The 14,817-nt window shown below is 40.8% G+C and overlaps 1 protein-coding gene and 1 long non-coding RNA gene across 2 annotated transcripts; both read right to left on the bottom strand.

The window, feature by feature from the left end:
- Positions 1 to 280: 280 nt before the first annotated feature.
- LOC310964063 lies at positions 281 to 3,097 on the bottom strand. Its single transcript, XR_014593714.1, has 3 exons — positions 2,961 to 3,097; positions 969 to 1,839; positions 281 to 408 (listed from the first exon to the last, which is right to left on the bottom strand). It is a non-coding gene; the product is annotated as an uncharacterized lncRNA (long non-coding RNA).
- A 3,706-nt stretch (positions 3,098 to 6,803) lies between these two features.
- Positions 6,804 to 13,075, bottom strand: tmem179ba (transmembrane protein 179Ba). Its single transcript, XM_083937381.1, has 5 exons — positions 12,958 to 13,075; positions 11,378 to 11,574; positions 9,686 to 9,823; positions 9,114 to 9,192; positions 6,804 to 8,006 (listed from the first exon to the last, which is right to left on the bottom strand). Exons 1-5 carry the CDS (start codon positions 13,051 to 13,053, stop codon positions 7,818 to 7,820), a joined length of 699 nt encoding a protein of 232 aa, XP_083793507.1. The 5' UTR covers positions 13,054 to 13,075; the 3' UTR covers positions 6,804 to 7,817.
- Positions 13,076 to 14,817: the final 1,742 nt, after the last annotated feature.

Genomic DNA, 14,817 nt, shown 5'->3' with positions numbered 1-14,817 from the left:
GAATATTAAAAGGCCGGTGGCAGATGGGAAGCTTTTAAACACACCTACAAAAGTGTGCAAAATAACAATGGCCTGCTGTATTCTACACAATATCGCAACGCAAGCAAGTACGTTACACTGAGAAATGACCTAGGCCTATATTAAAGCAGAAAATATGTAATGGTCTTCATGTGATAAAGGGGTTTATCTATATATTTTTTAATGTATGATTTATTTCTTTGAGGGTCTCATTCATTTGTGAAAACTGTGATAGCATATGCTGAAGAGTCTCCAATATCTTCTGTTGATTTTGCAATACTGACTCCGAGATGATGTCAGCTCGGGTGGATCGTCTTGATGGTCTGATCTCGTTCTGAGAGGGTCCAGGAATGCTCCTAGAGGTGGATGGCGCACTGGAGCCAGATGCATCTAAAGAAAATAAAACAAACACCATTAATACATGTGTTTTGCCTGCTCATTGTATACCAATGATTTTAAAAGGTTCCATATTGTAAAAAGTGGGATTTCCATGTTTTTTCAATTACAAAGCAGGTGAAGGTGCTTCATAAATACTGTAAAAGTATAAAAACACTAAATCCAAAGCGAAATACAAACTGCCTATATTCATAAACTGTGCCTCACATAGCGCTGACCGATGGAGCAGACTGGGTTTTTTCAGGAGGGCGGCTTACAGAGACAGGTACTAAATTAGAGCATTTCAGACAGAGGGTGAATAAAGGTATATTTAGATAGACAGTATGAGAAAAATAAGTGTTTTAACATTAAAGCATGTAAACATGTTCTAGTAGAAACCCAAAATAAGAGTATGAACCTGAAAATTAGCAGACTATTGTATCTTTAAAATGGGCATGTAGGTCAAAACAAAAATGAGCATGTGCCAGGCTATTGATTAAGAAAAATTCACATTTTTAAGCAATTAAATTGGTTTAATTCCCTTTAAAAGATTCAACATTTGGTCTGATGCTCACCATTGTCTTCACATGGTTGATCCTGGGGTATGCTGTCTGATCCTGACAGGCTGTTTCCTGGTCGTGGTAGGTCGGTGTAAGGTGGAATTTCAGACTTCACCCTCGACGGAGCAACCTTTCCAATGATGGCTCCAATACGCTCATCCGTGTCTGTTGTTCTGACAACTTCCTGTCCGCCTCCCGCGGCTGTGACAGTGCGCCTGGCAGCAGCAGACAGTCGTTTTTTGGCGTCCATTTTCAAATCAAACCATTTTTTTTTTATTTCACCAAGTGTTCTTTCTTCTGCACATACAGCATTAATAGCACTGGTGATGTCCTGCCATGCTTTGCGCTTTTCTGAACCTTTAACCCCACTGCTCACACTTGAAAATAAGATCTCCTTTCTTAATGACACTTCATTAAGCAAAGCTTCAATCTCTCCATAAGAAAAGTTTTTCTTCTTTTTGCTGCCCTTAGGTGGCATCTCCTTTCCCTTTTCTTTTCACCCAGTTTAATATTAGCTGTCGTCAGTGGCTGGTTGGTGAGTGACTGATGTGGCTTTATTGGGGTGTCTCCCAGTGTTGCAAACTGCCTGATAAGCAAATCCAATGTAAGATCAAAGCCTATGCATCAACATACTCATTAGTTTAAGAGCAGAGATTTCAGCGCATGTTTCACGAATCCCACGTAGGAGTTTGCACTGGTATGGTTTCTCTGCAGTATGAGAGAACTGGTGTGGCCTCAGTTGAGACAGTTGGTTGAAGCCCTTCTTTCAGTAGCTACAGTCGTAGGATCTCTCCCCTGTGTGGATACTGGTGTGTGCTCGGCTAAAACTCTTCCCACAGTACTCACAGGCCCTTGTTTGTTACCGATGTGGAAGTACAACTGCTACCTAAGGAAAGAAAGAGACAAACAGAAATAGTTGACATTATAGAGGCTTCTGATAAGAGACGCATATTATCTTTAATAAAATCAAAAGATAAACAAATGTGAGACAGTGAAGGAGTGGGTTGAGGGCTTAAGGAAGAATGATTTAAAAAGTGATTTCACTAAAAAGACCACACCATTGTACGATATTGGAGAAGTTTAATTGGAATAGCTGGGGAATGCCAGAAGGTGAGGTAAGGGGCGATCGCAGGGGAGGTGAAGGACGTGCAGCGATCGTCAGGGAGATGAAGGACGTGCGTCGATCGTCAGGGAGATGAAGGACGTGCGTCGATCATCAGGGAGATGAAGGACGTGCTTCGATCGCCAGATTCATTGCTCATATTCCTAAAAACAATTTTTTTATAAAGGGCGGGGGGGGGGGCAAAATCCCCACTGTAAAAACCTATAGGCTCTGAAATGTCAGCAAAATGAAACAAGAATTTGGAACCTGGCTTTATCTAATGTTCACATTTCTGCTCTGAAAAAAGTATGCATACTAGCACATATTTCCCAAGGTAACGCATCATTTATATATATATAATATAATATTATAATATATATATAATTTCATAAAACTTGAAATACAAAAAATGATTGTTTTAATGCAAGTAATCAAGTGGGGAAGCTTCATGGGTACACATATATATTAGTTGTCAAGGTGTTTATATCATATTTGTTCTACTGTGTGTATCTGAAAATAGAATGGAGAAGAATATCCAGTAGCCATGAGCTCACATTTAAGAATGAACTATATTTGACACAATAAGGCAAACTTTATTCATACAAAGAACCTATTCTGCTTAGTGCATCAGCTTACACTTTAATCTGGAAAACTCCACTAAGGCTGGACTGACTCAACAACAACAGTTCACCACACTGCTCTATAATGCTTTGTGAGCGAGGGAGGCGTTTCCCCCCGTTATCATTGTCACCAGGATGATTGGCTACATTAGCCTACTCTACAGTCACTCAGGGAGGCAGTGAAAAGGTATTTCCCGCTGCAAAACCCCATTTAGCCCGTTAGCTCTCTCTGTAAACCCAAACAGACAAAGAGCAGGAAAGGACGGTCCCAGAGGCAACACTCACCGCACAGCAAGCCTGCTTCTCTGTGTCTCTAATGTGCGGAGGCCTCCTGACACCCGGCCGAGCTCAGGTTGGAGCTTTTATTTCCAGCAGGGACCTGTGGAGTTTTGGCGCGTAGTAAAAAGGCTTTGAAGTGGCTAATGTGTCGGAAGCTAGGGCGCGTGCGTGCTCTTCTTCCTCCAGTTAGACGCGGTTGGTTGGGAAACCAGCACACAGGTTCGATACCGCCACCCACTGGGCTGAAAAAGAGCTCAGCGAAAGACCTGTTTGTTTAGGGTAAAATAGTGCATATACTTTATTTTGCTTCCTTTAGTGCTAATATTAGCTCCCTTCGTTTCTCACTATAGCTGCTACAGGAGCCACGTGAGGCGTTCAGGTGTATCTGGTTAAATGTGGGAAAAACAGATTCATTTTCAAGCCTGCTGTCTAAAATTAGGGGTGTGTTGCTCCTTTTCAACTCTGAGTCACTTACCTCACATGTACAGTGATATAGTTGAGTCATGGGTGCAGATCCCCCTCAATAGAAATACCCTAAATTATTCCAAATGGAACAAATGTATTTTCAGACATCACATTCTTCACACTTTAGATTCACATCTAAAAAGAGAGGATTGAAATGGTGGAACCAATAATGTTGGACAAATGTATTTCTGACTTCACATTCCTCCTCTGCTCTGCTCCACTACAACACAAATGAACAGGGAGTTTCTCACACAGACGCTGATCATCAGCAGGATTAAAAACAAGTGCTTTATATTTTTATATTCATCCATATCAGTTAATCGTGCATAAAGTAGTCCCACACACTGGGAGAAAAGGAAGATGGTGAGAAGAACTGGGGATGAGTGGACATTACATGCCTGAGACCCTTAAAAGTATGATTTACTAATATAACAGTTAAGTAAGCAGTGATACATGCTGATGGCTGTTTAGGACAAATAAACAAGAAAGGTAAGCACAGTCATTGATTGCCTGTGCAGTACATGTTGAATGATATGGTGAGCCTCTACGAAGTTGTGATTTATTGTGGCATGGTATGAGTTGCATACGGGCAAAGAAAAATAAAACACTTTTGTCCCCCCCCCAATCCTGACATCGGATCTGCACCCGTGAGTTGAGTTTACATTAAGCGAGGACATGAATCCAAATGAGGACGTGAAGACATGCCATAGAAGAGGTAGAGACCATAGTGTATTTGGACAGTATTTATTTGATATGAAAAGAGGAGAGTTTGGAGGATCATTCTCGTGCGTGTTCACATTCACATCTGATTCACATAGAGGCAAAAGCCAAGAAGAGCAAGTCTGTCAATAATGATGAAGTGCTTTCTTTCCTTCTGTTCCTTGGACAAACCACATACACTGTTTATTTATTTATTTATTTGGCTTCTGATTTACCTTTTTACTTCACATTAACAGGTACATTTGCAATCCTAAAAAGTATTCTTTCCTATATTCTGGGATCCGTTAAAGTTGACACCAACTTTCAAGCACACATTTTAAGTCGACGTTGGGCTCTGACTCTCTTTCCCATCATTTTGCATCTTTCCACACCTATTTCCTTTTGTCCCCATCAGAGATTAACCCCTGCCTTTTATCCCCTCCTTTCCCCTGAGTGTAAATCAAATTCCAATGGGAGGCTGCTTAACAGTTCATGACATCACTACCCCCCTCTTCCTAATTCCCTCACAGGTGCTTGCTGAGTTTACGCGCCTGTCTCTCCCTGGCTTCGAAGGCAGCTTTGGTGTCCATCAGCTCGTCCAGCTGCCGGCGGATTTGGGCCATGTCGAGCTGGGTGGACTCGCACTGCTCCCTCAGGGCGGATGACTCCAGCCTCAGCTGCGTGGCGGCCATGGAGAGCTGGTCGCTGCGTTCTCGGCACTGCATCTGCATCCTCTTGGCATCAGTCAGGAGGGACTCCACGCTCACTGCCACTGATTCACACTGGTCATGAGACATGTTCTGGACAGGGATGGGTGGATTGAGGTCAGAGGTCAAAACAGGAGCTGGACATTATACAGTGATTGGCTCAAGGAGATTTAAGCAGTCAGCTGCTAAAATATGTCGCCTGTCTCTTTAAGCCACCCTCCCAAAAAAGCCCAGTCTGTTCTGATTGGACATTTCCTGGTTTTCTGCATCCATACTCTCAGCATCTCTGCACTGTCAGGAGAATGAGTGTAACCGAGCTATAGCTGCACTCTCTACACACACATACATATATATATATACAGTATAGTATAGTTGTGACATCACAACGGTAGAGAAGTCCTGACGGCTTGTTTAAAAGCACAGTTTCTGAATACGGGCTGTGTGTATTTCTCTGTTGACTGAGTATTTTGATACGTTCACAGTATTAATCTAGCACCTTGACATGCTTTATATTAAAAAAGACATGGGAATATCACTTCTTACAATATGGGACCTTTAAGGACTCTGTTCTCTATATTTTTTGGCAGTGAACTACGGCTCTCCTGATGAAATGAATCTATAGTTCACAGTCAGATGTCCAGCACAGATCAACATGTTTTAAAGCGAACATTTGATCTGTAGAGAGTCAAGTAGCTTAAAGAGGCTTAACATGGCTTAACTCAGTCTACAGTGGCCACTGCTCTTCTCTGGGCTTCTCTTTTATCCCTATACTACCATCAGTCTCTATCATTTTTATACTCGTTTTTTTTCTCTGACATGTTTGTATCCACACAGCTTACTTTTCTAATCAATAGCCAAATAACAACCAAACGGGATGTGAAAAGGTCTTACCACAGACTCCAAAGTCAAATTAATCACGAGCGTTGTGGCTTTCTTCTGATACTCGAGTGTTAGACCGTCTTCGGTGTTCTCCAGAATTCTCTTTTTTGGTTGTCCTTCCTGTGTATGTAAGAACAGCTAGTAACTCTCCAGGTATGGATTCTATCTGAAGTGTAAATGGTGGAAGTGGCTGTTTGAAATTTACTTACAGAATAAGTGAAGCTCTTCCTTCAAAGTGACGGGTTGTCTTCCCTTTATTCTTTTATTATCACTCTCTGATCTCCTTCTCCCTCCTTTTAGTCCCGTTCCTCCTTTCTCTCTCTCTCTTTAGTGAACACTACCTTCTACCTCAGGGCTCAAGCAAGATCAAGTAATCCACAGAGATTAGACAGTTAAAGAACGACAGTAGGTGTCATGTAACAGCAGGAGCAAACTGTCTATTTTGATCGGTCAGGCAACTGCTCATTTAATTTCATAATAACTCTCTTTTTAAACTCTCTTGAGTCTGATGGCCAAATAATGAGGGTTTGTTTTAGGGTAAGCAGCTACAGTATGTCATAATTCACTCCCAGTGCACAAATGGACTTGAATGAATGTATATTTGTGTGTTTTAAACAAAAATACTAATATAATTATCAAGTCTACATTTATATTGGTGATATAGACTGATCATACCGGGTGTGGTGAAACTACTTTGATAATTAATAATTGAAAAATAAGCAGCGAGGCAGTGATGTGATAGTTTTAGATGTCTTAGATCAAATTAATAAAAACTTTAAACAAGTTTGGTCCTATTGGTTTTGTGAGGCTACAGCAGAAAAATGCATCTACCTCACTCATTATATCACTTAATTGCCACATTAATAAGATTATATATTACACAACACACACCATTTCCCTGAAAGTCTTCCAGAAACACAAACATTGTTCACTGTACTGTTGTAAATAACAGTGAATTGCTAAAATAATATACTACAATAACACAAATGTTTATGTGGTACGAGTACTTTATATCAACCAGCAGAGGGAGACACAGTTTAATATATATATATATATTTCCAAGTCTGCATTGCCTCTGAAATACACATTTGGGTCATAGTGTTTTAACTCTTTGGTTTAATGGTTTAAAAAGTAACACACAAGTCAAGTAGCATCACTACACACCAGTAATGTTCTTTACTGAACTTTGATGAGCACCTGTGAGTGGACCTAGACTGGATATTTGATGTAAAAGTGAGGGTCGGAGTACATATTTCATTTCTGAAAGTCCCAATCCATTTGAATTATTTGACACATAATGAAATGTAATGTGATTCCTGTTTTTTTAAGCAGTGGTTTTGTTCATAGTGACGCTGAACCTTCCAACATTTTAAGACAAAACCAAGAGACGTATGGCCTGAATGTCAACCGGGGAATAAAAACATCATAAATAAAGGACAACTTACAGAAATAACACAGGGCACATAGTAGAAGTCAAAATACAAACATTACCAAGCGTTAAAATTTTAGGACCTTGTCGTTAATAATTTGTGAAATGTTGAAAACCTGTTTTACAAGGACACATCTGCCAGCAACATGAAAATACAACATCTGAGCACACTTATTAAATAATTAAAAAGAATGCCTGCAATTAGCATTCTCCCATTTTTAGTTATGTAAACAAAATACAACAAAAACATACTTCTGTAAGGTCCAGTAGTAGGACATTTGATGTGGCTGTTGTGAGTAAATGTGGCAAACGGGTAAACGTATCAACCTCTCTTTGGAGGCCCGACATCCTTTTTCTTTTTGTCACGGCATCGGGGCCTGACGAGGTGGCCGAGTGGTTAAGGCGATGGACTGCTAATCCATTGTGCTCTGCACGCGTGGGTTCGAATCCCATCCTCGTCGAGCAACAATATTCTTGTCTTTTGTATCCATGAGCTACAACGCAAAGGTAATCACACATTGCTGTGCTTAGTTTCATAAATTATCTCACAAAATGGTTCACTGGAATACATGAAATACAAGTCGCTGTACACTAAATACATTTACCCTTTTACCATATCTACTCCCACATTGTTGTGTTGTGCTAATACGTGTTTTTGTAAGCCATCTGTTACACCAGTCCTCACTATGACCTTCCAGGACTGTTGAAAAATGGCTCCGTTTCTGCAGCCGTCACCCCAGCATCACCAAAAAGCCCTCCGGCCGGTCCTCCATACCCTCCTGCAATAGCCTTGGGCGCTGAATTCTGACTCCTCTGGAAGAACGCCACTACCCCGATGATCAGCCAGAAGAAGAAGTTGACCCACACTGCCGTCTGAGAGGAGACATGACACATGAGATGGACATGAAGCTCCTTCATCTGAATCTGAACATCTGTCATATACAGTATATATATATATATATATTGATTAAATGATACTTTACAGCAGCTGCCATCATATAACAAAACTCTTTGAAGCACTAATGGTTCTATATAGCTATTTAATGAATTAATACTAATGCTGACTGAATAAGTTGCTCTACATAACCAGCTTAAGCAGCTGTGTTCAATTCATTCACACATCTTGTAAGGAAATCCTCATTAAGAAAACTTTCAAATAACTAAACGAAGAGCCAGGAGGTTCATTCTTTTATTTTGGGTTTCTACTAGAGCATGTTTACGTGTCTTTAATATACCTGGATTCACCCTCTGTCTGAAATGCCCTGTTTTAGAGCCTGTCTCTTTAAGAGACCAGTCTGTTCTGATTGGTCAGTGTTTCTGTGTCTTCTGCATCTGTGCTTTTGGTGTCTCTGCAATGACTGTAAAGCCACTGTAGCAGCCCTTTCTACCATTACATAGTATGGCTGTGCCACCACAACAGTACAGAAGTCCTGACAGTCCTATCCATATGAATGGCAGCGTCACAACCTTGTGTTGTAACTTTGGAGCCTATCTTAAGTTAAACCTACAGGCTACGTAACGCTACCTGATACATGCAGTCATGTAGAAAAGCAGTATTTCTGCATTCTCTCATCCACCAACATTCTCTTTTAAACAAGCTCAGCATGCTAATTCAGCTAATGCCAAACCGTTACAAGCTAAAACAAAGGCTCTCTGTAGTCCAACTGTTTTACCTGAGTTTGACACATATCTTAAAATATGGCAAATCCCTGTAAACTAAGCTGGTGGCTGAGACCACAGTACCACCACGTCGCTTATTATAATGTCATCAGACCTTGAATTTATATATAAAAGCTCCATCCTATACACATAATATGGACTGAATATGAAAGTTTTTGTGATCAAAGTAGATTAGCTATATTGACTAGTACATGAAGTCAGTTGGTCACTTCAACAACATAATGCAAAGACTTGTAAAACTGGTTATTGTATCTGTCTGACTTTAGACATACAATAAAAAAGAGAATGAAGCCCACTGACCTCTGCTTTGTACAGGCTGCTGTAGAGCCTTCCCCCTATAAGTGGACTGACCCATGTTCTAGTCTGGGCCTCTTCACATCTTGAGAGACATAATAGAGTAACAAGTTAGAAAGTTGCAGTTAATTAAATTTCAATGAATCTTTTGTTCCCTAACAAATATGTGCAAACAGTGAAAAAAGGGACATTTTTAGCTGAAAAAATTCCTTCAAAATCATCATAAAATATTAAATATTATCCACTTCAAATTCAAACATTATACAGTAGGTTATCCATTGGTATCTGCTTTCATATGCATAGGGAAAAGAAAATGGAGTTTCTAATCTAATATCTAATAGTGATCAATGAGGATGTGAAAAAGAGGTGAAGACAGAGAAAGGTTGCAAACAGTTGCAGAAATGAGAAAGCAAGCAAACATGAAGTGAAGCTCACTGGGTATAGAATGTTGTTTTTAGTTTCATTTCTGACTTGTTTGTGAGATATCTGGTTTTCCGTGGACATGCCTGTGGACATGCCTGAACACAGTGTGTGTGTGTGTGTGTGTGTGTGTGTGTGTGTGTGTGTGTGTGTGTCACCTGGTGATGTTGGGAACGCTCTGTATGACTGATTTGCAGAGCGAGTCGCGTCCGATCTTCAACATGCACCCTGAGATGAGCAGGAAGAAGAGGAAGAAGCCGCTCAAAGCTATAATCACGTTCATCCACATGCGCACTCTGTGGAGAAAAGAAGAAGAGTGATTGATTTGACAGTAAAACTTAAAATGCCCAAATAAATGTCCGAAGTCTGGGTTGTGTGTCCCTTGATACCGTTTCATTGTGCCACGCATAAAAAATATAACTATAAATCAAGCTTCACTTCTTTGGAAAGTTGTGGTACTACTAAAACTATGCCACTTTTTACAACTGTTCCCAATTAGATTGTTTTGTACATGCATTTGTAATAAAATAATTTCATGAATGCATGCCTGAGATGGCTAAAATGAGTGGGAAAACATTATATGGCATGTTGGGATCAGCTTTAACACATATTATTGATTTGGCATCCCAAGTTTGTTTGTTTTATCTTACTGTTAATCTAAAACCCCCTATGGTCATGAAAGCTGGGTCATGACCGAAAGAGGGTGGCTGGAGTCTCCCTTCGAGACAGGGTGAGGAGTTCAGCCATCCGTGAGGAACTCTGAGTAGAGCCGCTGCTCCTTTGCGTTGAAAGGAGCCAGTTGAGGTGGTTCAGGATCATCTAGTAAGGATGCCCCCTGGGCGCCTCCCTAGGGAGGTGTTTCAGACACGTCCAGCTGGGAGGAGGCCTCGGGGAAGACCCAGGACCAGGTGGAGAGATTATATCTCCACACTGGCCTGGGAACGCCTCGGGATCTCCCAGTTAGAGCTGGTTAATGTGGCCCGGGAAAGGGAAGTTTGGGGTCCCCTGCTAAAGCTGCTGCCCCTGCGACCCGACCCCGGATAAGCGGTTGAAGATGAGTGAGTGACAGAAGTTACAATCAATGCAAAATTTGACTTCATAATATTGGCGAGTGGTTATTAAGTAAGTTAAAGTCAACTCTGTTTACAGCTAATGTTCTAATATTAGGCATCGTAGTTTATATTTTTGTATTTTGAGTGTTGGTTTTGATACTTTCACAGTATCTATATTAACCTGACACCGCCAGATGGATTGATTTGCATAATTCATCTGGGAACTCCCAGATGGAGATCTTTTGGGCGTCGAGGCAAAGTAAAAAACATGACGATAAAGGATGCTTGCCGTTTGTGTAACATCAATTTACAGATAAAAGGCCCAATTTCAGGTGTCCGGTCCATATTCCAACAGAAGAATCCAAGAGAAAAAAAAGCATTAGCGAGCGGCTTGCTCGATAGCTGTGGTGATCTCATCAGCGGAAGCCTCCATGTTGTTTATACTGAACAGTCGCTTCTCGTGGTGTCACACTTTGAGCCACATCGAAACCAACGCTGATTGGTTCGGTCGTTTGGAAAACCTTCTCCAAATTTTCTCTGTCGCAGGTTACCAGACTGATCTGTGAGTAAAACACAATGGAGCTCCAAGATCCGATATCTATGTGGCACCTCCACCTCATTTTGTAACCAGAAGATGTGGAAATATCATTTATTATAATATAGCCTGTTTACATAAGGGCCAATAAAATGATGACTTCAAGAATCCAACAGAGCAAGCAGTAAAAGTAAAAAGAACATGGCACTGACTGAAAGACAGCGGTTTATGATGACGACACGCACAGACACACGTGCCATTACCTTCTGACTTCTCCATCAAAGCAGAAAGTGTACAGCCAGTACAGAGTCAGTGAGCAACACACCACTGCTACCAGGACTGATATGGTCGACACGAAATGGCACAGAGACGCTGAGCTGGATGACTGGACCTCAATGAGGCTCAATGTAGCATTGTAGTTGACAAGTCCATACAGCATACACCGCCCTCCAAAATTACCCTGAGAGACAAAGAGATTCATATTATTTTGTCATTTTAATTGTTTCTCTTTTTTTTGGTATTTTGTTTCATTTCATGGTGTAATACAGCGGGCGGGGGTGGAGGGTGTGTGCGTGTTTGATATATGTGGCCTGTGGCCTATATGTATGCATTGTCTGTATTTGTATTGTTATTTATTTGATGTAAAGCAGCTTTATGTCACAGCACTGGAGTTCAAGACAAATTTCCCTTCAAGGACAATAAACTTTTTTCAATAGACAATTTTTCAAGCTACATTGTTTCAATAAGGTCCTTTTTGTTACATTGTTAGAATTGCAACAACAAAATAGAAACACACACATACACTCAAACACACACACTCACACACAGACATACACACACTCATACACACACACACACACACAGACAAACACACACATACATACACACACACTCACACACACACACATACATAGACACACTCATACACACACACAGACACACATACATACACAACACACACACAGACACACACACTGTCTCTCACACACACACACAAACACACACACACAGACACACATACATAAACACACACACAGACCCACACACTCTCTCTCTCTCTCTCTCTCTCTCTCTCTCACACACACACACACACATACTTACTACAGCACCTGACTTCTATAAAGAAGTGGAGAGAATAATTGGGCACGAGGACCATCTGGTCACATGATGAGAACAGTATCTGGACACATGACTCTGTTATTACTCGCGCGCGCACGTACATTGGTGTTGGCGTACACGCGCACCCCCGCACGCTTATATTCCTGATTTACGCCTCAGAAATAAGTGCTATTTGTCACCGTGTTTTTAGCGAACCGCGTAAAGTCAGGGCGCTAACGTTATGAAGTGGAACAGAATGAGTGATTAATAGTCTACTGCACGTGCACATGTAGCACAAATAGTGTTGCTGTAATGCTCCTTTGCGATAGGTAGGCTCATTACACGGTTAATACAAAGACAAAGAGTATCCTAACCCCTGTGACAGAGGGAGAGGGCCGTTGGCAGGAAATGGAAAAAGAAGAAAGTGAAAGCGCGTGTCTTTTTTTCTAATGTGCGCGAGCGTAAAAAAAGAATAGTTTTGACCAAAATAAGCCTAATTTGATGGTTTTTAGAACCGACAACAAAATGAACCGAAAGGGTTATCAATTGTAGACTTAAGTACACATATGTAACACAAGTACAAACCCTGAGGTGATTTCTTTTTCGTTTTTTCGCTGTTTCTTGTGAACTTGAAACTTTGTAGCACCGACACACGCACTGAAAAAAGTGATTCCACCCGGAAGTGGATAGAAGTAAAAAGAAGTAGAAGTATTAGTGTAGTTTATTAATTTCTAGGTAAAGTCACCTGGACTATGGTGATGGATGCGGCGGCAACAATCCCACAGACGAAAGAGCTGGCGTACAGCCCCAGCTCCAGCAGCAGCAGCCCCGTTGACGCCATCGTCCTGCGGTCAGGTTCCTGCCCGGGCAAGACACCAGCATAAAGGTAGCTACGGTGAGATAGAGACACTTCCGGCAAAGTTTTTCAAAATAAAGTCATGAACGAGGCGCTCAGTCGCAATGGTGATAGAATTAGGTGAAAATAGTAGCCAAAGCATTTATTAAAGACTGTGCAGCGGAAACAGTGGAGACCAGTGTGAGTACAACTTGATAAATCAAATGAAATCTCCCATTACATTTACACAGTAAGACAGACAGCAAACACATTGCCAAATATGTCAAAAAAGAGGGAAATAAAAGCTCAAGAAAAATCTTTCAGACTCAAATCTTTTCACATGTTGCATGATTGAAAATTATTATTTTTGTTCCCCATAACTCACCTGCCTCTCCTTTACGCAATTCAATCCCACGCTTAAATGTTGTAGATAAAACTGCTATATTTTTGGCTGTTTTTGGTCTGCTTCACTCAGTACTCCTACTCATTTACCCCCGAAGCGACAAAGCTGCCTTTAATATTCCCTCCTGTTTTTAGTTTCAATAAGCTACTGCTTCTCTTGAGCGCCACCAGATAGGCACGTCCGCTTAGAAATGCGTCAAAATCGTTAATTGATGCCACACTGACCGAGGAGCTCCAACACTGGTTGTCATACAGAGGAATTTTCTTCGGGTCAAGAGATGATTTGATAACCCAGGAAAGTAAACTAAAAGCTGTGGGAAGCAGAAAGAAGGGATGCTGAAACTGCTTTTTATTTATGTAAATGTGAAAAGAAAATACACAATTAATCCTATAATGCCACTTCTGCAGGAACCTATGCCTGATATGGAAGTATATGCACACTTGTGGTGCTGGTCAATGTGTGCGTGTGTGCGTGTGTGTGTGTGTCTGTGTGTGTGTGTGCGCTCGTGTGTGTGTTTCATCCCCAGAATGCTTAATCAAACCTTGTGACATGTCATATGACCATGCTATTCTGATATATGTAATGCAATTCTCAGTTCTGTTAAATTCACTTTAGTAAATACTTATTTCTGACACATATCCAACCCCACTGGGACATGTTACATTATTCAAGTTTGCCCAATAAATATGTATTTCCCCAGATAGCACGAAAAGAAAAAAAAAGATTTTTCTGTGGTTTGATTTTTTTTATTTAGAGTCAAAGGATTGAATAAAGCTACTACAGTGAAGGAGTTTCCCCTCAAAGCTAATCACTAAATATGATTAGCTGTATATAGCCTGTGATAAGCCTTTCAGTTGTGTGCCGATTCTGTGTCAGGCCACTAGACTCTGTTAGATGTTTGGTTCTGTGATAAGTTCTTAGATTATATACTCATTTGAAAGATGCATATATGCATATATAATAAAATAAAAATGATCTAAGAGTAAGCAGGGGGTGTTGAATGGATGGACGCTGTAGAATACATGAATAAGGAGAGAAACAGATCAAACTGAGGCTTGATTTAATAGTTGAGAACTGTGAACAGCATTTTTGTTGTGGTGCATTCCAGATTACACAGCTGTGTAATTTTTCTAAAGGGGAAGCACACAAAGTGATGCCCCATATTCAAAGAGGCCATTTACATTTTTTTTCCGATTGCTAACACGTATTGGTGAGAACTAAAGTCACAGTCGAAACTCTTCACAAGGAGCGAAACAGCAGTCTGTGTGTCCGTGAACTTTTTTCTCATTCACACAAAACTGTTTTACACACACATTTAAAAAAAACTGGCAAGTGTCTGCAGTAACCATATTGAAACACGTTTTTTT

Source organism: Echiichthys vipera (genome assembly GCF_963691815.1).
Source record: "Echiichthys vipera genome assembly, chromosome: 22".
Taxonomy (NCBI): domain Eukaryota; kingdom Metazoa; phylum Chordata; class Actinopteri; order Perciformes; family Trachinidae; genus Echiichthys; species Echiichthys vipera.
Note: the sequence above shows the minus strand (reverse complement) of the source record. Positions and strands in the feature narration are given on the sequence as shown.